Genomic DNA, 26298 nt, shown 5'->3' on the forward strand with positions numbered 1-26298 from the left:
AGCTTAATGCAGTAGCATGTGTGCACAGTGAGGCTTCCTATCTTTGTGTGTTTTATCAAAAGCGGCTGGTTACAATATGACTGTATCCATGTGGTTTCCATCTATTGATTTCTCTGCAAAGCGCCAAAGCATTACTCCAACAAACAGCTCAGCAGTTTAGCTCCATGTTTACTTCAACACCTGCTTGAGAAGTAGAAAAGACATTGAGACTTACTGCCTGGGCCTTACAGCCCTGATTCAGTTTGGGAATCCTCTTGGTATGGTGGACCAAACTGGACTCTCCACGTTTCTCCATTGCACACTGACAGACTGGAAGCATTTTGGTGAGAGTAAAATTCATGGCTGGTTTGCTGCTGGCAGAAATCATGGGTTTCACAGAGCTAGAGAGAGAACAAATAAAAAATACACCTACAAAAGTGTTTGCTTGCTTGCTTATATGCATGTGTTAAACATGAACCTCATGTTATCCATCTTTAATGGCTACAGCCTTGGGACCGTGCAGAAGCTCTATTGCTTTAACAGCAGCAGTATACAGCAATATCAGCAATGGCCCTGTGGTGTTCACAAAGCCGTGAAGATTTGTGTCTGGCCCCCCTGCAGGAGACACCAGTATGACAGTATCTATCATAATGAAATAGTGAACCTTTTTCAGTATGGTTTCTCACTGCCAGGGTTTCTTTACTGGTACAATCCAGAAGCTAGGCATGGCCTAGAGCAGGGGTTCTCAACCTTTCCTTCACTGTGGACCCCCTTTAAATACCTTTTGTGGCTGTGGACCACCGAGACTTAATTCAAGACTTAAAGCACTAGACTGCATCAAATATTTATTTAAATTTTCTCATGAAGGGTCTTCAAATTTGGAGAGAAGGGGAAATGATCTGTTAATGCACACGCTCCTATTATAATATCTTTACTGCAATGATTCCACATGAATTTAAAATAATAGCATCAAAACTCTTTTTGCTCAAATGGCCCATTTTATGGTTTTTTAATGTGCTAATTTGATGCCAATTTTTACATTAAAATTTGGTGATAAGTTTTTACAATTCTTCTCACCTCCTCCCTTGTTTGTCTGTGTTCAGGCACCATATATTTTTGTTTACAGGTCCAGGGCCACCACTTGGAGGAAGAGACTTCAGCCCCGTTGTGGCCCTAAAGAGGGCCGTTGTGTTAAGAAAATGTCTTTAAGAGAAAAACTGCCTAGTTAAAGTGGGTGCCCCCAACCATACTAGCACCGAGTATACTAGTGTGTCAGGGCAGGTGGGGGCGCGGGGCTTGATTATGAGAGGAGCATTGAGGGGAGGGGGCTGTGGGAAAAGGAGGTGCAGTGCTTGCCGGGGGCCACACCAAATGTTTCTGGGCTGGATGCTCCCCACCCCTGCTTTAAGCCTTCGTGGACCTTCTGTGATGACATTGCGGCCCCCCCAGGGGTCCACAGATCACAGGTTGAGAACCACTGGCCTAGAGTACATTTCAGTGGTCCAGCAATGGTGCTGCTTTATTGCAATATTACTGTAGTTATAAACTGCCTTATGTCACCTCACTCCTCCTCCTCAGTCCCACCACAAACATTTGGTGCTCAAGTTGCCCAGGCTGTGGTTATTAACATATGATAATATTAGCATACATATATTGTTACTGGCAGTTTAAGTTAATAAATTTGACAGTGAAGTGTAGCAGCCATGGTAGTGGCATATGCCATGCTGCTGACTGCCATGGGGTTCATGATTTCTGGCAAAAAGTCTGGCTGAGAGGCTGATGTAATAATGCTTGAAACTGCCCCAGAAAGATTAGTTTTATCTGTCAGGGTCCTGGCTGGATCTTGCAGCCACTGCTGAGACAACATATGCTGTTAAAAATGACCTAACAGTGGAATTCGACTTAATAGGAATCATGATTCAATCATGCTTTGGCAATTGAACTTGTATCTACTTTAAACATAGCTTTTTGTTAAGATAATCATGTTGGAAAGTGCTCGTGTATTATGGGTTAGAGAGAACATCTAAAAGATTATTTAATGGGCAAATACCAGCAGGCCAACCGTTACCATTTTCATGGTAATTAATCAATCAAATACATTTGTTTCAGAGTTGACATAACGCGTTATCTACAGTTCCCAAAACCACAACACACTGAATCACAGGATCACTGAAAGGTCAAGCTAGGTCGGAAGGGATCTCTGGATCCTTGGTCAGCTGGCCCAACCTTCTCTAAAAGCAGGGTCCTAGATTAGGCTGGACTTTGCCTGGCTGGGGTGTAGTGCTGCTGAAACAGTTGGGGGGAACTGGTGGCCTCTGCAAGCTGAGCAGTTGGGCAGCAATGCCCTTTGCAGCCATGAAGGCAAACTGTGCCCCAGGTTACATCAGCAAGAGCATAACCAACGGATCAAGGGGTGCCATTATTCCACCCTATTTGGTACTTGTTGGTCCACACCTGGAGGACTGAGCCCAGCTGTGGTCTTCCCCAGTTCAAAAGAGGTGCTGAAAAACTGGAGAGGATCCCATGGAGGGCCACGGAGATGGTTAAATGTGGAGAACTTGACATGGGAAGCAAGTCTGAAGGAACTGGGTGTGTTTCAGCCTGGAGAATCACAGAATCGTCTAGGTCGGAAAAGACCTTGAAGATCATCGATTCCAACCATCAACCCAACATTAACAGTTCCCAACTACACCATATCCCTCAGCGCTAAGTCGACCCTACTCTTAAACACCTCCAGGGATGGGGACTCCACCACCGCCCTGGGCAGCCCATTCCAATGCCTAACAACCCGTTCTGTAAAGAAATACTTCCTAATATCTAGTCTAAACCTTCCCTAGCGCAACTGGAGGCCATTACTTCTTGTCCTATCACTTGTTACTTGGTTAAAGAGACACATCCCCAGCTCTCTGCAACCCTCTTTCAGGTAGCTGTAGAGGGCGATGAGGTCTCCCCTCAGCCTCCTCTTCTCCAGACTAAACAACCCCAGTTCCCTCAGCCGCTCCTCGTACGACATGTGCTCCAGACCCTTCACCAGCTTTGTTGCCCTTCTTTGGACACGCTCAAGTGATTCAATGTCCTTTTTGTAGTGAGGGACCCAAAACTGAACACAGTAATCGAGGTGCGGCCTCACCAGTGCCCAGTACAGGGGTAAGATCACTTCCCTGTCCCTGCTGGCCACGCTATTTCTGATACAAGCCAGGATGCCATTGGCCTTCTTGGCCACCTGGGCACACTGCTGGCTCATGTTCAGCCGGCTGTCAATCAGCACCCCCAGGTCCCTCTCTGACTGGCAGCTCTCCAGCCACTGCTCCCCAAGCCTGTAGCGCTGCTGGGGGTTGCTGTGGCCCAACTGCAGCACCTGGCATTTGGCCTTATTGAAACTCCTACAGTTGGCCTTAGCCCATCGCTCCAGCCTGTCCAGATCTCTCTGCAGAGCCTCCCTACCCTCGAGCTGATCAACAGTCCCTCCCAACTTGGTGTCATCTGTAAACTTACTGAGGGTGCACTCGATCCCCTCGTCTAGATCATCAATAAAGATGTTAAACAGGAGTGGCCCCGAAACTGAGCGCTGGGGGACACCACTCATGACCGGCCGCCAACTGGATTTAACTCCGTTCACCACAACTCCTTGGGCCCGGCCATCCAGCCAGTTTTTTACCCAGCAAAGTGTGTGCCCGTCCAAGCCGCAAGTGGCCAGTTTCGCCATGAGAATGCTGTGGGAAACGGTGTCAAAGGCCTTACTGAAGTCAAGGTAGACAACATCCACAGCCTTTCCCTCATCCAATAAGCGGGTCGCCCTGTCGTAGAAGGAGATCAGGTTTGTCAAACAGGACCTGCCTTTCATAAACTCATGCTGACTGGGCCTGATCATCTGATTGTCCTGCATGTGCTGTATGATGGTACTCAGGATGAGCTGCTCCATCAGCTTCCCGGGCACCGAAGTCAAGCTGACAGGCCTGTAATTTCCTGGATCATCCTTCCGACCCTTCTTATAGATGGGCGTCACATTGGCCAATGTCCAATCTGTTGGGACCTCCCCGGTCAGCCAGGACTGCTGGTAAATGATGGAAAGCGGCTTGGCGAGCACCCCAGCCAGCTCCTTCAGCACCCTCGGGTGTATCCCATCCAGTCCCATAGACTTGTGTATGTCTATGTGATGCAGTAGGTCACTGACTATCTCCTCCTGGAATGCAGGGGGGTCGTTCTCCCAGTCTCTGTCTTCTGGCTGAGGAGGCTGGATTCCCTCAATACAACTAGTCTTGTTATTAAAGACTGAGGCAAAGAAGGCGTTAAGCACCTCAGCCTTCTCATCACTTGTTACCATGTTTCCTCCTGCGTCTATCAGGGGATGGAGGCTCTCCCTGGTCTTTCTTTTGCTGTTGACGTACTTATAGAAACATTTCTTGTTGTCCTTGATTGCTGAAGCCAGATTAATTTCCAGCTGGGCTTTAGATCTCCTGATTTCTGCCCTGCATAGCCTCACAGCATCTGAGAGATGGCTCAGCTGGATCTGATGGTGGTTTTCCAGCCCTGAAATGGTGGTTATGGAGAAGGTGGAAGCATCTCCACACGGATGACCCATGCCAGGACAGGAAGAAACAGCCACAAGTGGGTTCAAGGGGAAACGCCAGCCACAGGTGCACACATGCTCCATTCCTGCGCCCCTCAGCCTGCCGGGATGCAAGTCTGCAACCAAACCGCAAGATAACGAGGCAAAATCGGTACATGGGCAGGAAGTTCTTAATGCCGCGAGGTGCCTTCCTTGGAAGTAATGAACTACCACCAGCGCAGGTCAGGGGGTTTGTGTGGGCCCTTACAAGCACGGACAATGTGCGGCCACAGCCGCGGCAGGGTCGGCGGTCGGAAAGCCGCGGGCCGGGACGCTCGCACTTCGTTTTTAACAAGCGCCCCGGCAGTACCGTTGCAGAGGGAGCCCTCGGGCACCGGCCCGGCTCCCCTCCGCGCTCCCCTCCCCTCCCCTTCCCGGCGGCGGCCCCCGAGCACCGGCTGTTCGCCGGGCGGCCGCTGCCCCGCCGCTCCGGAGTGGCGGGGAGGGGACGCGGCCCGGCCGCCCGCCCGCCCCTCGGCCCGGCCCTCCTCCGGCCCGCCCGCCGCCAGGCGTCTCCCCGGGGCCGGGCACCGCCGCGGGGACGGGAGGAGCCGGAGCTGCCGCCGCCGCTGCGCTCCCCGGCCCGGCGCTGGGGGAGCGGGCGGCGCCCGCGGAGCTGGGCCATGAGGTGAGGGGGCCGGGGGCCGGGCGCCGCGCCGGGGGCGGCAGGTGAGCGGGGGCGGCGTGCGGGGCCGGGCCGGGCCGGGCCGGGCCGGGCCGGGGGAGCTCCGCCGCCCCGCAGCGGGGCCGGGCCGCTCGGCGGAGCGGGGGGCGCGGGCCGGCGGGGGCGGCGGGCGGCGGGGCGCTGAGGGGCGGGGGCCGAGCACCGCGGCGGGCGACAGCGTCGAGCACCGGGGCTGGCGGGCCGGGCGGGCCGCCCGCCGCCGCCGCCGCAGGAAAGCGAGTTGCGCCACATGTGTCCGCCTTCAGGAGGAGGCTTTTGTGTTTATTTATTTATCACTTTTCGCCCTCAACTTTCCCCAAGCCCCAGCCGCTGCGCAGGCTCTCCCGCTTGTCCGGCCGCAGAGCCTCGCACCAAAGCCCCAGGGCGAGCTAACGCCCTCGGCCCGCTGCAGCCCCTCTTGCCGCCGGCAACAGAAAAGCCTCCGGGCCGGGGATTGAGGGGACACACACACACGCAAACATCTCCTCATCTGTCCTTCGTGCCCCTCTTCAGCCCCACGGCACTCACGGGGCTCTCATGGCAGAGCGCGGAGCAGCAGACATCGCTTTGGCTGCATTTGGCGGGAAACTCGGGTCATGGTCCGGGAGGTTTGTTCCCACGTGAGAAAACATGTGTGGGCCCAAATGCGTGCCCGCCGCTCCCAAACGGGTCTTGACGCCCTGCCTCAGAGTCCTGGCTGACACAGGTGGCCGCGGAATGGTTTACATCAGTTTTTCGTCACTCTTCAGCAGGGTGACAGCTTGCTGCAGTTAAGTCTTGAGCTGTCATTGACTCCTAGGGGAGACGTGCCTTTTTTTGCCTGTGGGGAAGATGGATTTACCACGTTATATGATTGATTTCTTCTTAAAGTACATAACTTTATTAAAAATTTAACTTTCAGGTTTTTTTAGTCTCCCCATTGAAAGCCCGTATCCCGTAGCCCAGTGACAGTTCATTTTTCTAGAAAGGTGAATTTGGGACGGCCACACTTTTCTCCGAGGGCTGTTGCTTTCCCTGTATGACTTGAGCATAACAAGTATGTGTCTCCTTACAAAGGAGGGCCAATAAGACTAACTGCTTTTGTAAAAGCTACTTAAAGTAGTTGATGAAGAGCACAAAGTAGTAGCTGTCTTTAAAATGTCAGTTTAAATGTAATCTTCCCACCTCAGCTGATATTTTTAATTTATGAAGGACTGTATAGGACAGAATCCAAGCTATGTTTTTGGGTACGTGATGTACCTACATACATATTTGTTTGTGGCCACATCGTCCTGTCACCAAAATCGGGAATAAACCTTTTTACACCGATGTAGCATTAAGAAGCAGGCATTCTCTTTATTGCAGCGCTGGATGCATCGCTCCACCTAACATGCAGGCTGAAAGACAAAGGACACTCATCATATACAGTAAAAGAAATAATTATTCGTATAATTTCCAAGAAGTACCCACCTATTTCCAGGGAATCTAATGCATCTGTTAATACATTGTGCAAGCATCCTAAAATTTGGGGAAAGGTCTCTGAGGGGCTTCCATGGGGGTCTTCGGTGGTCTGTGGTGGTCCCTAGTGGTTGTTGAAGAGGTGTCTCTTAGTGTCCTTTCCATTAACTCAGTCTTTTCTTTCATACAAGGTCTTGGCTTGGCTCATTGCTCTGTCTGTAAAGTTTATTAGGTTCCTTATCTTGATTTCCACAGGTGTCTGCTGGTTTATCTGCCCTCCCCTGGATGTATTCATCACAATTGCAAAAATTATGTTCTTGGGTGCATTCTTGTCTGAGGCCCCTTACAACAATTGGCATCAACTGCTTGCAGGCATCAGCTGGCAGGCATCAGTCCAACATATAGGATTATTCATATCACCTTGATGATGAGGATCTTCATAAATAAATACAAATGATATATACATTCTCTTTCCAAGAAGTGGTAGGAGAGGATGTGCTTGACATTATTACCAGGAGATTAGCAAATCCATCTCTGACAGAACAAGGAAGGAAGAGGTTCCCAATCCAGGCACTTGGATTTCTTGGTATTGCAGTTGTAAAATCAACATCAACACGTGTGACCTGATTCTTGGTTGTTCCAATGTTTAGAAGAAAATTTGGCTGTTTAATTCTGAGATATCTAATCATGTGCAGCAGCACAAAGTGTCAAGCAGTCCTGTGCTGACTTGGCAACTTCTCCTGCAAGACAAGAGTGTCTCTTTCTCTTGTGAGGTCCGCAGTAGTCCACTGACCCTGCACGTGCAGCACTTCTGTTGTGCTCCGACCCTTCACTGGGGAGAAATAAAGATGCTCACTGGGAATTTCCCTTCACTGGTCCTTCCTGTCCCTGTTGTTGGTTTGGAGAAGCAGTGCATGGAGCACTGCTCTGCCTCTGTGTGTGGGAAGTGCTCATACTGTACAACACAAAATGGGGTTGTGTGGGGCAGGTGGCTCTGGGTGGAACACGTGTAGTTCTGCCAAACAGAAGTACAGATACAGTGACAGGATCAGTGACAAATTGTGTGGTTATTATTTGATATTGTGTGTGTTTGCTGCTGTGGTGCCACTGTATGTGCAGTATATTTTCCACCATTAGTGTGCACTTACTTGCCCTGTGTTGTAAATCAAAGCAGTCAGAATCTCATTTGCAAACCTAATGGGAGCTGGTATAGATCCTGGAATAGTATAACTGTAATATGCTGATGGCCACTGCGTTGTGAATTGAGTGCTCTCAAGGTCTGACATTTAAACAGGACCTGATCGTTCCAATCCTGCAGATGCTGCAAATTGATAATAGGATTATTTGTGTAAGAAGTAGAAGATGGGATGAGCAGGTTTCTCTGGACCTGCTCATCAGAGTGAGAACAGTAGTGGGAGGTTTGGAGAATTCGATACAAGAAGGCACATAAACATAACAAAATAATTATTTCCTAAAGGCAGAAGGGGTCGTTAAATTATGTAGTCAGTTCTCCAGGTTTAACCAGGTTGAAGCCTTAGATTGGCATCTTCAAGTATATTTAAAATGGCTCAGTTTTTAAGATAAAAATTAAGAGTTAAACCATTTTGAGTGCTTTGTTTATAGGTAGACTTTCTTTTAACATGGACGCTCGTTTTGCATTCATTTTACAGACAAGTAGGCCAGCGGGTCACCGGTTCATGCTCTCTAACTAAAGACAGTAACTTCTGCTTCCTCTCAATTCTGTAATCTGCTCTGCAGTGAGAATCTCCTTGTTGTGAAGCACTGTGAGCACACGCATTTCTTCTCTCACTGCCTTTCCTTCTGCCAGTACTCGGTGGAAAGGAAACAGTGTAAGATAATTCCCCCTCGTAACTGTTGAGACACATTTATTCTACAGTGTGTTGCAGGGGGTGGGGTCTGAGCCCCTGTCCCTTTCCCTCAAACTCCTAACTTCTTCGCTGATGATTAAAAACCAAAATCATCGACCCTCCCACCCTGCCCATAAGTGAATACACACACTGTACTTAAGACAATCTGTGCTGATGGTTGATACAAGTTTCATGTGTTTGATGTAAGTTTTTATGTGTTTGAGCACTTAACATTACACCTAACTTTACGAACCTAAATAGTCCTCTTCAGTCAGAGCAATCTGCCTCACGAAATGTTTGCAGAACCAGAGCATATTTAAAGTACGCATTGCCAACTAGTTCCCTACTGGCTCTGCTGTGTTTTTATTTTAAGATGTTCCTGCTTTCAAAGATAAGCATGAAACAAATGAGACTGCTCCAAACGCCAAGGGAACAGCAATCACACACTTTTACTTAAGCACGTGCCACTGTACAACTGGCCGCATCATTTAATTGTCACTAAACCGAGAAGAAACTGTTTGTTCTTTTCTTGCATGTGGGGAAAGAAGTAGGAAATCTCGTTAAATGATGCCAAGGATACTGCTATTTTATGATAACTAGCAGGAAATAACAAGAGTTAGGACAGAAGGGTCAGTCTACTTGAATTCTGTATGGGAAAATCTTGAAAGTTGATCATAAAATTTAATTACACACATATCCCAAGGATAAATAAATATTTTGTTTCTGCCTTTGCTTTTTTGCTGACATATCTCTTTCTTCCATGCATTTTTCTGAATATGGGCTATTTGGAATTTGCTGTGAAAAAAGTTTAATGTTGTAGATGACTCTGACATGACGATCTAGAAGCGACTTGTTTCTAGTGATCTTTGTCTCATGCTTCTCATATTTCCTCTTTTTTCTTGCTTTTTCTGCCCGTACTGATTGATCTTCTGTAAAATAGTGTGAGTTCCAGTGCTAAATCAGGATCAAGGGTGCCTTTGTAAACTAATTCTGCTATTATCTTACTCCTCCCTGCATCTGGAGCATTATTTTAGTAGAAGCTCTTTCACAAACAACTTGAGAGAGCAAAATTTAAGCTTTCCAAATAGCATTAACTACTCATAATTCCAAGCTGGAATGGTGATACAATAAAGACTGTGTCATAAGGCATTGATTATAGTTCTAATGAGTTAGAGAGATAACTTCACACTGATTACCTCCCAGTGTTTTCTCCCATTCAGCTTCCATGATTTTTCAAAGGACATCCCTGAACACACACTGTATATTCCCTTGCTTAAACCCCTGAAAAACTGCAGTGGGAATAAAATGCAGAAAGGCGTGCATTTCTAGTCCTTGTGGTGGGGCATAAAAGGGTTTCAAGTAAGCTAAATCATTCTGGGTTGGTAACTCAACATCCTTGTTTGTTGTCATTTTTTCCTCAGGAGAGCCTCAAGTTTCAAGTATAGAAAGATTTGGCTCTTTGAGTTGCTAATAAAAGATACTAGACAAATATAAATAGAAACTCTAGTTCCTGTCAGTATCAGTGAAGAGCCTGAAAAAGTAGCTGTGCAGAATTGTGTGTATTTCATCTTGGTTTTCTTAACTTAGGTGCTGTTATTGGAGTATAAAAGGAGATGTAGGGAGTATCTCAGGAATGTCACCATGGTCTGCTGTGAGTGGCACCTAGTCCTGACTCTCCAACAATTAAGTAACAGAGAAGACCTCCCAGCTCTGTCTGATCCGCAGGGGTCAGAGAATAAGTGCCAACGTTCATCCCAGCCCAGCTGCTGGGAGACAGTCCTCTGTATAACGTGGATGGATTCCCTGTCCCAGTTGTTGTCTCCTCCATCTCCTCTCCTGCTCTGAGGGAGGTGGAAATGGATCTGTCCTAGGAGGATGCTTATTCACTGCCTGTTTTCTGTGAGGAGGAGCAGGGAAGTCGTCTCGTGTGTGTGTTGATATACAATAGGAAAGCAGTCATCTCTTGGGTGTCTAGAGTGCTAGTATTCTTTTTGCCTTACGTGGGGCAGTGGAGCTCCTGACAGGGAAACTTGTGCTCATGGTTAAGGTGGTTCAGCTGGTGGCTGCCCAGACCTGCGTGTTGCACACAGAGCTGTTTCAGTGCTAAACATCAACTCTGTGTGCTCAGGGGTGTTGCAGATGACCTGCACAACCCAGACATGCTACGTGGAATGGCTCATTATGTTCAGTGTGCAGATGGTGCCATGCTTTGTCTTCACAGTGACACTGACCATGCTGGGGAAAGTTGTGTGCTGTCAGTTCGGGAGTACTAGTCACTCCAGAATGGCAAGATTCATCCGTAGATCAATAAGTTGATGAACCCCATCCTGTTGGGAGGCACTGTTCCCTGTCAGCCTTCTGATGCCATTGCCTCTCAAACGGTCTTCTGAAGAACTGTAGCAAGAAGTGCATTGGCAGCAAATGCCGAATAGCACCAATGTGGTCAACTGTGTGCATTGGGCATACCAGTCACAAGTATGGTGCAGGTAGGCTAAAGAGTCCTGTAGTGTAGACACGCAGAGAGTGCAGAGATAGCCACTGTGCTCCCGTGCAGTCCATCTGATACCTAGAGCAAAGACATGGCACAGCATTTGCTCCAAGTCTTGTAGCATGGCACAGGTAATGAAGTCGGTGTAGATGTGCTTTGCTTTTCTTCAGGGCACGTAACAGAATTGCACTTAGGAAAGTACTAGAATAGCAGTATCTAACTTACGCTAGCATATACAATAGCAAGCAAATGTAGTGCAGTGAGCAGTATTGTATTTTGCTCCTCCACTCTGTCTCTTGTTTCCAGGTTCCTGTTGCTATGAATGGTGTTGAGGGACTCTTGAGGGATAAGCAAGGGTGTCTTCTGCAAGAGTGTCTTTCAGAGATGTATATCTTTCAGAGAGAACTGCATCAGCACAAGTCCCACGTGCTTTTTTGGCCATAAACTGTCACTGCAATCTTGGTTTACTTCAGCTAGACTGTTATTTCAATCACCACAGCTGTATAATGTGATCAACAGCATTGGTTTATCCTGTCCTACAGAAATAAGAAACATTAAAATCAATACAGCTTTTTTAGAGATCACGATTAAAAGTACTGCAAGGCTGAGCAATAAACAAGTGATTTATAAAGCATTAAAATTCTGTTTTGCCAGTGCCTTGACAGATTGATGCCCAAAGAAGACACCAAATATCTAATTGTTACACTGTCCTGCAATAATAAACAGTGGAAGGACTAGTGAAGCACGTGTTAAAGACATAGCTAAGCCAGTTCAAAGTTTATTTTGTCCCCAGAGAGGTGAATGTTCCTTCTTTGTCAGGTGGAACTATCTCCAGAGTCATTGCCACAGATGAGGCATGCAGAGGACCAAAGGGAGTATGAAAGGAAGGAAAGCAGCAATGCTGAACAAAGATCTGGAAAGAGATGGTAAGGGAAAGGCAAAGGAAAGATAATGAAATACCGGAAAGTATTAGCTAAAGGAAAGAAGTTACTGAAAGCATAACTGAAGTTGGATTGAAGAAACAAAAGAGAAACTCTTAGATGGAAGAACAGTGCAAAAAACCCAGAGATTTGTTTTGTCAACATAAGAAGCTCTATTTTAATTCAGTTTTCATTTAGTCTTAGCAACCAGCTCAACTTTCTGTGCAGAGAGGCAACCTTTGTAATGTTCTAGAAAGCAAAAAGACTCTACATACATGGTCCAGGATGCTTTCTGGCTTCTGATTTTTTCTTGTATCTTAGTCGGAGTCATGAGTCACCTGCATCACTGAGTAAGTAAAAAGCATTAAATCCTTTTTAAGCGATTAAGACAAGCTAAGAAGAAGTAACATAACTCTTTTCTGCTTCAATTGCACTGAGATATCTCAGCAATCACCCATATTAATTAAACAAGTGACTTAATACCTCTCACAGTGAAATAGCAGCAGGTGATTTGCCTGCTGAAATCAGGTGATTTACCCGTTGAAACACTACCTTTTTGTATTCTCAGGGCTCACCCAAGAAAAGACCGGGGCTGCTGGCCAGAATGAATCCAAATGCATTACAATAAAACCACTCCTCCCTCTTTCGGTGGAAGAGAAATTTGAAAACTGGCACGTGAGGTCTCCCAAGTGGATGCATCCTTTGATTCTTGTAAACCTGACAGCCAAGTAGCCCTTCCTCATTCCGATGGTGCCAAGCACTGGAAAGAGATTGCTCAGTGGTTGGTCCTCGGTGGTAGGTGCCAATGAAAGTAAGAAAAATTGTGTCAGGTGAGGATTTCCACAGCTGGGGGGTGGGAGGCTGTTATATCCCAAATGAAGGAGGATGAAATTAATAATTTCAGTGAAATACAACACAGCCTGTGACACTGATTCATGGCAAAGCCAGTGAAACCCATACATTTCTGCAAAATGTTTTGGTTTCAGTTAACTCAGTGTGTTCAGACAAAAATAAGTTTGACTGGAAATAGTTTGACTTGTTCATGACTCATTTGTTTTTACAAACCTAAAATTCCTTTCCCCACAAAACAAGTAAATAAGTAGGCAAAACAAGCATGCGTTTACTATAAAGTCTGTGATTTTGAAATTCTGTAGTTCTGAAAATATGCTCTGCTTCCCCTTTCATGAACCCACTGCGGGGGGCTGTTTGTGAAAAGTTTCTTACTGCTGTGGTGACAATCAGAATGTCCTGGTTTGGAAACCTGTTGCTTTGGATTTTTACTTTTGCTTTGAACAAAAGATTGCAGAAGCATTTTGGGTCTCTTGAAGGTTGCAGATGGGTCGTAATGATATTCCTATCACTGGTCATGCCCAGTGAGGCTTCTGGACCTTATTACTTCTCGCATAACAGCTGCCAGTGACAAGAATAATTTTCACGCTTGGAAATCATCTTTACTTGACCTGTACACATTTACATGCTGCTGTTCTCTCTCAAAAATTCTTAGTGTGAGTGATAGATGGAATCATCTGCCTTTTTAATGCATGAATTTGCTATACAGATTTTTCACTGAGTCTGCTAAGGTACGTGGAGGTTTTTGGTTAATAAAAATGTATCCTAGTTCTCAAGCATTTGTTGAATGAAGTGAAGAGAGGCTGCCCTGACCAAAACAGAGAGATTGACAAGGAAGAAAAGAAAACAAGGATAAATGGGAGAGTAAATTGGTTTTCCCTCTTTATCTTATTCTAAAAGAAAAGACTGTAAGTGATTTTTTTCTGTAAGTTGTTCTTACAGTTTCAGTGATTTGTCAACATTGAAGCCTGAATCTCAGAACACTTCAGTCTTTGCAGGCCTCAGGACCCATACAGACAAATATTTACAAATCTCTGGACCCCTAGCAAAAATGAAATACTGAGTTACAGAGTGTGTAAGAGAATGTTAGAAGTCATCAAAGTGACTCGGTTCGAGAAGGAAGGGGTTGTGGGTCTCAATCCTTTTGATGAAAAAAAAAAATTGACAGATTTCTGCCAAGTTTTTCATACCACTTTTATCAGCATTAAAAATGTCAACATTTAAAAATAATTTTAAAATGGGACATTACAAAAATGAGTATAGACTTCTTAAACTAACAGAAAACAGAATATAAAAATAAGGTTACTTTAAATATTCTGTACACAAATCAGTAAAACAGTTCACGAAATAGTTGAAGTCAATGTAGAATGAGTGTCTTTTTTGATCTGTAAAAATATTAGCAGGATATATGACTTTAAAACTTTTTTATTGTCAAATTCACTCATTTTTTAGACTATATAAGTCTCTGAATTGTATTTATGGTCAGTGATTTGCACCGATTATTAATCATCTAATTTAGAAAAACCCATAGGCAGGTTATAATTTTAAAAATTAAGTTCCAACCTGATAGCAAAAATTGTCCCACATCTGCTTAGGTGCTAAGGTTGCTATCATACTTCTAATAATATATTTGGGTCCCAGAATCTTAAATTGCATTAAATTGTAATTTTAATTTCATTTATTTTGACAAGGATGTTCTTCAAAAGTTGAATCTATAGAGTTTACAGGACAACTTAAAACATCTCTGTGGAAAGTGTGACCTGTGCCTTCAGTTTGTCCCAGCAGAGCACTGGCTCTTGAATCATACTGATGTGAATCTGGTTAGCAAGTCATCAGTCACCATTTATTAGAAATCTGTTGGGTTTTTATTAACATTGTAGTAGATGTTGGAGACTAGAATGTCATGGTGCAACAAGTAAAATACACTTCAGTAGTTTGTTGACTGAAACCATCTAAGTATTGGATAGTGGACACTTGGATAACCCTAAGTTCTTCCACTTGCAGATCTCACATCCCATACAAACATCTGACAGAATATGTTCATGTAGGTTTTATAAATTACTAAAATGACCTTCTGGTAACTTGGGGTGCAAATGTCAAACATCCGAGTTGTTTGGGGTTATTTTTCATTAACTCACTGAACCATACTGAATGGATGTTTCAAATGTCAAAGTTGGGGTTGAAGAGGTCATGCAAGTGGATGAAGAAATAAGGACAAATGACCTCTTGGCGAACTTTTAATGAAAGGTTAGAGATCACAGGATTTTTTCTACATTATTGTAACAAGCTTTTCTATATCAGGATAACTTTTAAAGGAAGAAATGGTGTTCTTTGCCTCTGTTGCTAGAGCCCTTGGAGAAGTTAAACAGATTCCAATACTGTCTCTGAATAAATGGCATACAGACAAGTGACTGTAATAAAAATGCTGAACTGCTGAAATACGAGGTATATTTTATGTCTGCATGAACTTTGCATTCATTAATCCATGGTGTGTCAAATTTCAAGTTCCTAATTTAGTACTGATATGGGAATTAATGGTCACTTATTTTTAAGTTGGTTTTTTCATTATGTGGAGTAGTGGCTGAACGCTACTGGTCTCTGCAGGGTTCTTCAGCATTGGCCTTGTTATTCTGGTTTCATAATTTCTTTCACATTCTCCTACAGTAAAAAGGAAGCTCTTGTGTAGACAAGAGCTAGTCTCCTTTAATTTATTCAAGTTTCGGTTTTGCTGGAGAAAAGGGTAGAATTACATTACTGTGTGGGCTAAAATTTTAAACAAGCACTAACACTGTGTGTGTAATGCCACATTTTTTTGCTTCTTGTTTGAATAATGTGAAAGAAGTGGCATAGGATCCCAAGAAGGTGTGTATACCATACAATTACCAAGAAGGCTTCCAGTCCAGACCTCGGAAAGGCAGGAGGCCAATTATAACTCTGGGTTACAAGCTGTCAGTATGGAAGAACTGATCTTTAGTTGACAGTGGGGAGCAACTTTTTCTCTCTCCTTTATGTGAGAAACAGGTTACTCTGCTGAATATGAATGGTGATTCACTGTGTTGAATCTGCATCAATACCTACATTTATTTGACAATAACCTGTGAGCCAAAATTTGTGGATTTCTGGAATCATCATGTGGCTTCATAATCAAAGGAAAAATTGAGGCAGCAGCTAAGTAATACTTGGGAACATGTGTAGCTTTCATTAATCAAGCATATATGCAGTATTTGGAGGATTTGGATATTTTTAGAGTTATGTACCATAGGTATTCTAAGCACTACTGTGAAAATGCAACCCCTAAAACTAACGTACTCTTTAATAAAAGGCAGTAAGAAATCACTCCTCAAGTTACAGTTTAATTTCAACAGAATTAGTCCCTGATGATTTAATATAATGGCTCCATTCCAGTAAATTAGTTTTAATAAGTCCCCCTTGCATCTGTACCATATGAAGAGGTGGATTGCATTTTTGATGCAGTATCTCACTCCAGCCAGTCCACATGTGTGAATGGGAGTGGAAAGACGTGGGTGGTTTTGCTGCCGAGTTTGCCATTGGCAAACCCAGTTGGTGTTGGCAGAAAATCTGAGTGTGCAGGTTGCGGCAGACAAATTGAGGGATGTGACAGGCAGCTGTTATCCAGCACAAGGCTTGCGGTGTTCAATTAAATCAGCTACTGTTGTCTCTTAGTGAAAACTCTTTGCTTATGCTCCAGTTTGAGTTTTGAGGATGTATTAGTGTTATCATTGCTTCCTTCACATGGCTCAGGCAGTTCTCTAAGTCTGAGGCCTTTAGGATTGGACAGAGGAAAGAAAACATTTGTACTAGCCAAGATGATGTTAACAAATAGTGGGGCATATTATGGAAGAGCATTAATTACGCTTTGATACATAATTTATATAGAGAGACATTCAGCTTTTATGAAGCAACTAAAGAGACAAAGCTGCTAAACCTGTTGAAATTCCATTAAGTTTATATGTTGCATCTAAAACACCTGTAAAAATACCAGTATTCACGACCTGAAATCCTTTTTCAGGTAAAACTTCCTCAGTTTTACAAGTTTCTGAATGAAGTGATCATTTCACAGTGTTGAAATTTAAAGCTGCCAAAGAGTGAGAGCAAGATTTGGAAGGTGAAATTTGACCAAATAATTCAAATGTTAATAGTTATGTAGTATAGCAGCAACGTTACACACTGCATTACGTGATTGCAATAGTGCGGTAGGACGCATCTGGATGATGTTGTAGGTATGTGCAAAGTTTGTGAGCATCTGAAGCTGGGAGGTTTTAGATTGTCATAATCTGAGCAAGATGTGTGAGGTAAGGTGTTGTCTTCCAGGTGACAAATCTGTTTTTATGATTTCCTGATGTGTATCCCCCTCTCTGGTCACAGGAGTGGCTGTTGCACCATGAGGGAACTTGTCAGTCTGTCTGTCTCCACTCTGAGTTTCGCTCACCGCATTTGGAATGCTGGTGGCTGCTAATGGGTTTTATTTGTAGCACACTTATGAAAGGAGAGAGTGTTAGAGCCGAGGTATCCGTAAAACCTTTTTTTTGAAGCTGTAGGAGGCTTGTTGACTCTTCGGGGAAGGCTGTCCAAGGAGGATGCAGGGGAGGGAGAGGAAATCTGCCTGCCACCAGTCTGTCCAGTGGAGAGTAGCAGCAGTGCCCTTCCAGAAGCGAGTGTTGGGATGTGGGCCTGAAGCAATGAAAAGTGTTTAGCCAAGGTATTGAGGGAGAACAGGAAAAAGTGCTTTTTCACGTGACCTCATACAAGCGGGTTCGGTGTTTGTTTTGTGCCGGGGTTCAGTTGAGAGTTTCAGGGAGCAGACCAGGGTCCTCTCCACAGGCTCATTGAAATGGAAATGGTTTTGCCTGCTGCTGTGGAATGCAAATTATTTTAGGAATGTTCCTGGGTCTTTAGGCTTTTTAAAACTCACACTTCTAAGATATTTTTTCTAGCTTATTTTAACCAATTCTCATAACAAAAAAGGATGCAGAAAGATGATTGGTGCCTTGATCCTGACCCAGCAAAATATGAAGTGTAGGTTTGTCTTTACATGTACAAATAGTTTGGTGGTGAAAAGACATGGGAAATATAGAAATGCTTTGCTGGATTGCAATCAAGATGCTGAGTGCTTTGCAAAGCCAAACAACAAGAGCAACAAGAGCAGCCCTCAGTAAGGCAGGCTGGCATATGATGCCATTTGGTATCATTCCCTAGGGATTTGTCTCCCTTTTGTTACTACCACTTTTAAAAAATACTATTTAATAGCGTTTCTTCTGTTGTCAGGGCCCTGGTGATGGAAAAAGGCTTGTACTTGATGCCTTGTCTGCCATAGGTCTTTTGCTGACCAAAACAGACCAACATCAAGTGATACAAAGGTAGGAAAATTATGATAAGAGACAGTGCCGTGTTTCAGAACGTATTTCAGGAAAAATTCCTTAGAAAGAAGGAGTGAGATTTGTTGGTCTTTGTGTTTCTGGTATCAGGACACAGGATATAAAATGGATTTACTTTTAATGAAAATTGTTTTTTCGCTTTAAACTGAAAATGGACTTGGATAGATGAGGTGCATATATGGGCCGTATTTGATGAGGCTACATCTTGAGGTGATCATAACCAGGTTAGAATATTGATCAGTTGGTGCAGGAAATGGCAAGGCACGACTTTTTTATGTATCCAGATTTAACACTCAATATAGCTTTGGCAAAATAATAGCCAACTGATTCAAAAATTATCAAAGTCAGTAGGATGTCTTATTGCCTGACCTCTTGAAGTCACTGGAAACTGACAGTGCTCTTGGTTGCTTGCATGCTAAGGCATTTAATCTGTACAGATGTGTGTATAGTTATAAAGTTTCCTTCAGCAGCATGACTAGTGTATATATTTGTATAGTATTTGTGTGTGTTTATACACACCTTAAAACAATATCATGAAGGTGCACAAAATATTCTTAGTAAACATATTAGAGAAAACATATCCTTGAGTGCATGACTTATCTACCCACAGTCTGCCTTATGATTTTGTGCACCGTTCTTTTACATCTGCATAGTCCTTTGTGAAAGAGATGTTGCATGTATAACTTTGGGTTTTCATTATTTTTTGCGTTCACAAGTAAGACATTTGAAGAATTTCTGCAATGTCAGTGAGCCAGATTTCTGAATTTGGGACACAAGTGTTTGTGTTGTACTGCTCAAGTTCTTTGCTTAATCAAGGGAAAGATGTGGAATCCTGTACATAAAAAACCACATTATAACGGCAAATGAGTTGTTCTGGTTTATAATTATTAAACAGTTCAATTATTTGAAAGAAATATGTAATTTTGTAAAAGTACAAGTGTGTGATATTTTATGTGATAAATTATAAAGTGATTTATAATTTCATGTTTTCTGCAGTGAGGGACTCTACGTGTGGTAGATACAAAATGCACAGAATTTCACTTTCAGTTGACGTGTTTGATGAGGTGTACTTAACATGTAACAAATCCTGATTGTTGATGCACGTGTGGGACTAACACAAACTTCAGAAAAATCTACATAGGTTTCTCTGGGGATTTTGGCTCTCCATATTAATTTTTCCCTGATAGTACTCTGTTATACTTAAATCATTTCTAAATCATTATGATTTTCCTTCCTGTTCATGAATTCAGGAGAAGAGAAACTATGTCAGCAGAAATAGTTAGCCCAGCATGAGCACTAGCAGTAGCCAAAAGAGAACAAGTAGGGACACTAGTGGAATGCTAATGCTGTGTGATAGATGCTTTGTCTCCTGAAGGTATGTTTTCTTCTGATGGATGCAACCTGAGCCATAAGGTATGGTGAAAGTGAAACCCCAGCAACTGATTTCTGTAATAGGGGAAGAGAATCTTTCCTGATTTAATCTTAGTGTTAAGTAGGTTAAGTGTGGTTTTCCTGTCACATCTTCCCCTGTGTATTTTTAAAGACGTCTGCAACCACATAACATAGGTGTCTTAAAAAAATGCTTTTACTTGCGTTTTACCTTTACTCAGTTAAAATGTGATAAAAGGTACTTAGATAACAATGTCATTGACATGGGGCTGTTGTGAATGTATAAGCGAGTTGTCCTGGACATTCTTCCGAGTATCTGAAGTATAGCAGTGGCCCCTTTTCAGCTGAAAAAGTAGGGTGGACAGATGACTTCACAGCATCAGAAGAGTCTTCTGGTGACTGGTTAACTAATGTTCTCTTCGGCATGCAGCATGAAACTGAGGTGCATTTTTGAGCCATATAATGTCAGATCATTAGAAAGAGCATGCCTGTGCTGACAGTTGTCATTGGGTTTTGACATTGTTTTTGTGCAGAAAGCAATGTAAGAAATTCTGCAATAAGTTCTGAGGGCTTGGCGAGGGCAGATGCTGACTGGTTCAGAACAGCCGTGTTTCTGCTCACAGTGGATTCATAATTCAAAAGCTGTGATCCAGGTCTTTGTCCCTGCATGGCAGAGATCTCTTTTGCAGACAGCATGTTCTCCTGTCATCTACAGGTGGCATCATGAGACAAGCATAATAGTATCACCCACATTGTCAGTGTGGCAGTACAAAAGCTTTTCCTGTTGCTGCCACTTAAGTCTTTTTCCACATCAGTGCCTGCTTGTCCTCTGGCTTTCTGGGGCATGATGCCAGGGAAGGTGGATGTTCCTATTCTGGAAGAGAGGTCAGCGGAAGAGCTCTGTCACATGAGCCCATGTGAGAATGCTGTGGTGTTATGTGCAGGACAGCTGTCTTGAACAGCTAGTTGTAGTCTTATGTTGCAGGCGTTGGAAAGGTCCCTCACAGAGCAGTTTCCTGACCTCCTTTGCCATGGAGTTTGTCCTCACTGGTGAAGATGAGCTTCAGGGCCAGTGAAGCAAGTGCTGGTTGGTAAAACTGTGTCATCCACCTCGAAGTCGTCAGTGACCTGCAGTGGGTACAGGATTTTTGGGTGAGAAGTGCGTTCAGAAACTTTAGCCAGGTGTCATCATAGTATTTTTCCAGGCATAGCAGGAGTGGAAATTGGAGCCTTTGCCGCCCCTCTCGCCACCTCTCAATGTGAAGCACTGGTAAGCAAGGTAGTTACCAAAGCCATTGTTGGCAGCCTTTGTGGATGTGCATCATGAACAGCCCCAGAGGTTCTGTGCAGGCTGGTTTCCCTTGCTGGTTTTCCTTGTGGGAGACACCTTTCCTCTGGTGCAGCAGTGACCCTGATCCTCATGTAGGTTCCTCCTCATGGACCACACCTGGAAACTGGCTGTCTGATTTCATTACTCCCACGTCCCTTGCATCAGAACAGAAGGGGTAACAGGCATTGCCTTTCCAGCTGTGGACCCTGGATGTCCCAGGGAAACCCCACCACAATCGTGTGTACCCATCCCAAGTCATACATGCCCAGAGTGTGCCCACTACAGTCACTTCTAAAACATAAAATGCATAGTCTGTAAATTTGTGGCCATGGTGGAACAACTAAGGAAAACAAAATCTAAAATCCTGGCTCCTACACAAATGTGCTCTGCAACATGTCCTTCTCGATAGGCAATGCAGAACCCATCCTCACTTCCTCTAACCAGTGCATAACCACTTTTCACCACCACAAAGCATTGAACTTCTCATCATCCAGTGTGCCTGTAATTACCATTCTGCTATCTGTAGACTGATAACCATCTATTATACTTAACCCATCAAGTCCTGTTAAACCTAAATGCATAAGCTAATTTCCTGAGACCTAAAAGCTTGTAAGAACCTCATAAGGCTGTGCCTCAAATTTTCAGGGCTGCCATTTTCATGTATGGGAAACATCCCCCACTCTGCTCCTCCTCCTCTTCTGCCCATTCATTGATGAGAAAGGATAGTATGTAAGAGCAGCCGTGAACAACTTCTTTTGGCTGTGTGGGCAGCACAGCAAATTTGGCCAATATACCTGCAGCAGTTCATATAAAGGTCAATGTGGTATGTCAGTGTGGTTTACAAGGAGTAAAAAACCAGAAGATTGGCCAATGGGACTGTTACTGAGGCCAGCGTGGCCACTGGCCAACCACCTAAGTTTAGATTGACAAGTGACTGATGTGGCCAGAAACCACCAGGCAGTGTTCCTGGTTGGCACAGCCTAAGTGGCTGCTGTGACTCTGCATGTGTTGGAGTCCCCTTGGTCGAGGGGCAGTACACTGCGCAAGAGGTGCCGTCATGTACCAGAGAGCTGACCTTGAAGCAGGAGAGGGATTTATGGTGGTGGTTTTCTGCAGCTAGGACAGGCAGTTCTGGGTCCATGTTGAGGGTAACTGCAGGGAAGAGCGGGCATAGCTTATGAAGGAACTTGTAGTTCTGCTTACACTCCCTTGCCTCTGCAAATGCACCTTGCCATGCTTATCCTCAGTCTGTCAGAGATAACGTCCTGACTGGCTGCTAGAAGAGGAGCAGTTCCTTGGGTTGGTGCACCTGCTGCTCTGTTGTTCTGCAAGTGGCTTGTGTTGCAGTGACTAGGATGCCTTCACAGAGGTGTTCCCTGATGGTCTGTGGTCTCTCTGCCCTCTCCAAGGGTTGGACGTGGGCACTATGGGGTTACTGGGGCTAATGCTGCTTCATACAGGGGAAAAAAAGTGAAAGTTTCTCAGGCTTTGATGGCCTGTGGAGAAAAACACTTTGGTGATTTATGGTTATCCTCTTCATAGTGCTCTCATTTTCTGGGGCAAATCTTCTGCAGCAGTCTTGTACCTTTGACTACATCCTGGGAGGACTTTAGGAGTAGAGGTCTGTACAAGGTGACCTGCCTGTACTGGTAAGCGCCTTTAACCTCGTGAGGAGCAGCAAGCAGATGCCAGTGTCATGGACCGATTCCTTCCTGGCTCCAGACCACAGGAGAAGGCATCCCTATCAGCATGGGTAAAAGGGATGGGAGGGATGAGCCAACCTGTGCAATAGCACTTTCCTGCTGTCGTTTTTGTAGCTGCTTCTGAGTAGTAAGTGAATGGAGAACCTCCTCATGTTTCTGATAGCTGCCTCCACCCCAGCAGCAGATTAGCCTTTTGGTTGCAGCTGAGCTGTCTCATAGGTGTTTGTGTTGCTCTGGACTGTGCTGCTCTTCATCAGAGTCCCTCTGATGTCATTCTGACCTGTCATTCCGTCACAGTCTCTGTATCAAGAGATATGGTCTTCTGTCCCACCTAATGTATGTGCTCCTTCTTCTCCATGCCCCCTCCTCTACCACCAAAGTGACACCACTGAACAATTCAACCAAGCGTTGGACCACAGTGTCACTGGAACATGGCTGGATGGCAGACATGTGGGGGATGGACCGACAATGGGCTGAGGCTGGACTTTCTCATGACAGGAGATGCTGCAGACCAGATGTGGGAGGATGAAGGTATACTACTGACTCAAACCATGTGGAAGGGGAGAGTTGGTTGTATTGTGGTGGTTTACCAGGCAATTGCCCTGCAGATTGAATGCCAGCACAATTATATCATTTTGCCTAGTAATTCAGTGGGGGGATGAAATCTTTATAGTTGATGGCACTGCTTTGACACTGACAACATGTAGCCTGCTGTGTCTGGGGATGACAAGGGTTGGCATGTGTACAGTCACATATGGATGCCATTAAAGTCCACTTTCCTCTGCAAGGCCTAAATTCTTAGAAATTAACACCACAGACAAGTGCCTCTCAGCCAGAATGGAGTCAAACTGCAGAGTAGTATTTGTACAGAAAGTAAGTGTTTTCTGGTGAATGGACAGGCTAGGACACATGCTGCTTAGAAAGCCTGCTCTCAGCATGGCTGTTTCACCTGGAAAGAGGACTCACTGATGCCCTTTTAGCATGCAGGCCCCTTTACTGCTTCTCTCTCACATCTACCCACAGTCCCAGACAGAGACAAAAGCCAGTTTATAAGCTGTAAGTTTGCTGGAGGCCCCTGTTTTGGCAGAGGACAGAGGTTACAGAACAGAAGTTGATGTGCTGGCACATCATGTGTTTCATGCCTCATCTGCAGTCCCCTTGATCTCAGAAGTGATGTACCAGCAACCTGCCTGTTCTCTGCCTGTCTTCTTGTAAAAACAGACAAACTGCAATAGTGTAGAACTTGATTAATTTGCTGAAACTTAAGTGTCTAGTGCTGTCTGAGATGCCCTGGGTAGCCCTGCCTGGCTTCTAGCTCCTGGTGCAGGTTGGACTCTTTTTCCTGTATAGCCAATATTATAGCTATCGGCCTCATGTGGGTGCTTCATATGTCTTAGGGCACCTCAGAAGACAGGATGCTTGTGCATGGGCAATTGAAGCATCTTTCCTTGTAGTGACTTCCCTGCTGAAGGTCTCTGATGAGCTGCTTCCTGTCAGTTTTATCCCACTGATGTCAGGGAATGTGTGCAGCCCAAAGGTGGGAGGAGTCTTTTCAATTTGAAATTGAAAATTCAATATGAATTTTCTGAAATAAAGTCTACAGCATACCTGTGAAGTACCCCTCACCACCCACCACTGCAAATCACTCTTTGAAATGCAAAGCTTGTACTTGTCCTCTGGTGAAGGCAGCATAGACTTGAAAGACATGTTTAAGCGTGTGGGAAGGAAAGACCGGGCAGCTCTTTATATTTCAACATCAGAACTCTTCCAGATCGCAGGGCACCTGTAAAATATATTTTCTTTACATACTGTCTTTTATGCTAGGATGGACAGTTTAAGTCCTTGGGGGTTTGATTATGTTGTGATGAGACACATGGTAAGACAGCAAGTCTGATTTACTAACTTTGTGAGTCTTGGTCTTGGGCATGAGTATGTGAGCACTTAAATAAGCATATGTAAGTTTACCAATTGTTAACTTGCTAATGTAATCAGCATATTTGTTATGTTGCCCAGTAATGATGATCTGTATGTACATAATTGTTGAGTAAATGCTAGGGGGGATGCTCAGCATGGCTGCTTTTGTATGCAGGGACAAACGGCACATACTCAAGCTAAGATGGCAACTTAAGTGCTTACAGTGGATCATTAGAAATGTTACCTTAGTCTTCTCAAACTTGAAAATGGCACTACAGTGTGCTTATAGATTTCACCAGATAGATGGATCTCAGCTTCCTCATCCTGCTTATGGACAACCTGGCAGAGGCACAGCTTCTTCCTCAGCAAATTCTCGTTATCAGGTCACTGACTCCTCCCTGCCTCATCGTGCTCTGCATTCACCTTATCTTAACCACTCCTTTACTCTGCTTGAGTCTGTTTTCTCCTCGGTTCTCATTATTCTTTGCCATTTTTCCTGTCATCTTTATTGGCCTCTTCCATATTGCCCTCTTCCTTCAGTTCTCCCAACCAGCTCCAGTTAATTTGGAAGTATCTTACTAACGATCACTGTATTTTTAAAAATGAAGATGTTTTCTTTGGCCCATTTTAGTCTGCAGCAAAATACCGTTGTCATCATCAGAGTCAAGTTTTCACCCTAAATCACATACATGCACCTTCAAACACTGCCTGAAATTTTCAAGTTTTGTACAGGACACAACAAAATTGCATAAGCTGATGTGATTCGTACTGTTATTTGCATGCCCCCTTATTATGATGTGCCTTGTTATTTCTGTTGCTCCAAGTAGCCTTATCCACACACTGGGATCCCACTGTGTTGGAGACTGCTCAGACAGCTACAGAAAACTCAGACTCTGCCCCTCTGTGCTTATAGTAAAATTTCAGTCAAAAACCAGCAGATGAATGGGAAGGGAACAAGATGAACAGAGTTCAGCAGAAAGCTGGAAGTCTCCAGAATTCTTTCAAGAGAGCAGATAAAATGTCTTGTCCTATAGTTAATAATCCCTTTGACTTTGCAAGGGTGAGGACCCTTAAGATGAATACCAGAAATAGCAGGCTTAAATACAGAATGGCATGGGGTAAAATACATGTCGTCTGAAAATTCTGGTTTAATATTAAATGTTAATGAAGATGTAGAATACAGTGAACTGCTCTTAATTAAAATGCATTACATCAATATTGTCAGTTCATGTTGTTTGTGAAATGAATTGGAATCATTTATTAAGGAGTAAAATATGGATGGATTTACTCTTTTCCTCTACAAATCAAAATTCTTCTTTGTTAGATTTTCCTTGATATGTTCTCCTCATTTCCTAAAGAACTAAAAAACTATACATATAACTAGCATGAATAGTGCTAGTTCAGAAAATTGATCATTCTTTTTTCATTTATTTTATGTAGGTTTCCTTTGCCTGATCTGTAAACATGTCCACAGACCTGCTATGTAAGTACATTTCCGTCATCCCACAGTGATTTTTTTGTACCATATGTTTTTATCAGATTCCCAGATGTGCTCATGATTTATGTCTTTTATCTTAAGTATAAAGTCTGCTTTTACATTTGCGTTTCTTCTGAGACATCTGTGGAACAATATTGCCATTATAATCAACGGGATTATTCTTGGAGTAAAGCATGACTTAATATGAGTAAAATTGTAAAAATCTGGCCCATGTATAAGAACAGACTGGTTCATTGAGACTTAAAATTACAGTT

General features: G+C 44.1%; 1 protein-coding gene across 2 annotated transcripts in view; it reads left to right on the plus strand.

The window, feature by feature from the left end:
• The first annotated feature begins 5096 nt into the window (after positions 1–5096).
• The window catches only part of PLAGL1 (PLAG1 like zinc finger 1), a 48805-nt gene continuing 27603 nt past the window's right edge, over positions 5097–26298 (plus strand). Inside the window, exons 1-2 of one of the 2 annotated variants that reach the window (XM_074818880.1) lie at positions 5097–5216; positions 25987–26029. In XM_074818880.1, coding sequence (XP_074674981.1) covers positions 26011–26029 — 19 coding nt within the window. In that variant the 5' untranslated portion in view covers positions 5097–5216; positions 25987–26010. Of the gene's footprint in view, positions 5258–25986; positions 26030–26298 lie in introns of both variants that reach the window. The other variant, XM_074818881.1, reaches the window with a different exon arrangement.

This window comes from Strix aluco, chromosome 3 (genome assembly GCF_031877795.1).
Source record: "Strix aluco isolate bStrAlu1 chromosome 3, bStrAlu1.hap1, whole genome shotgun sequence".
Lineage (NCBI taxonomy): Eukaryota > Metazoa > Chordata > Aves > Strigiformes > Strigidae > Strix > Strix aluco.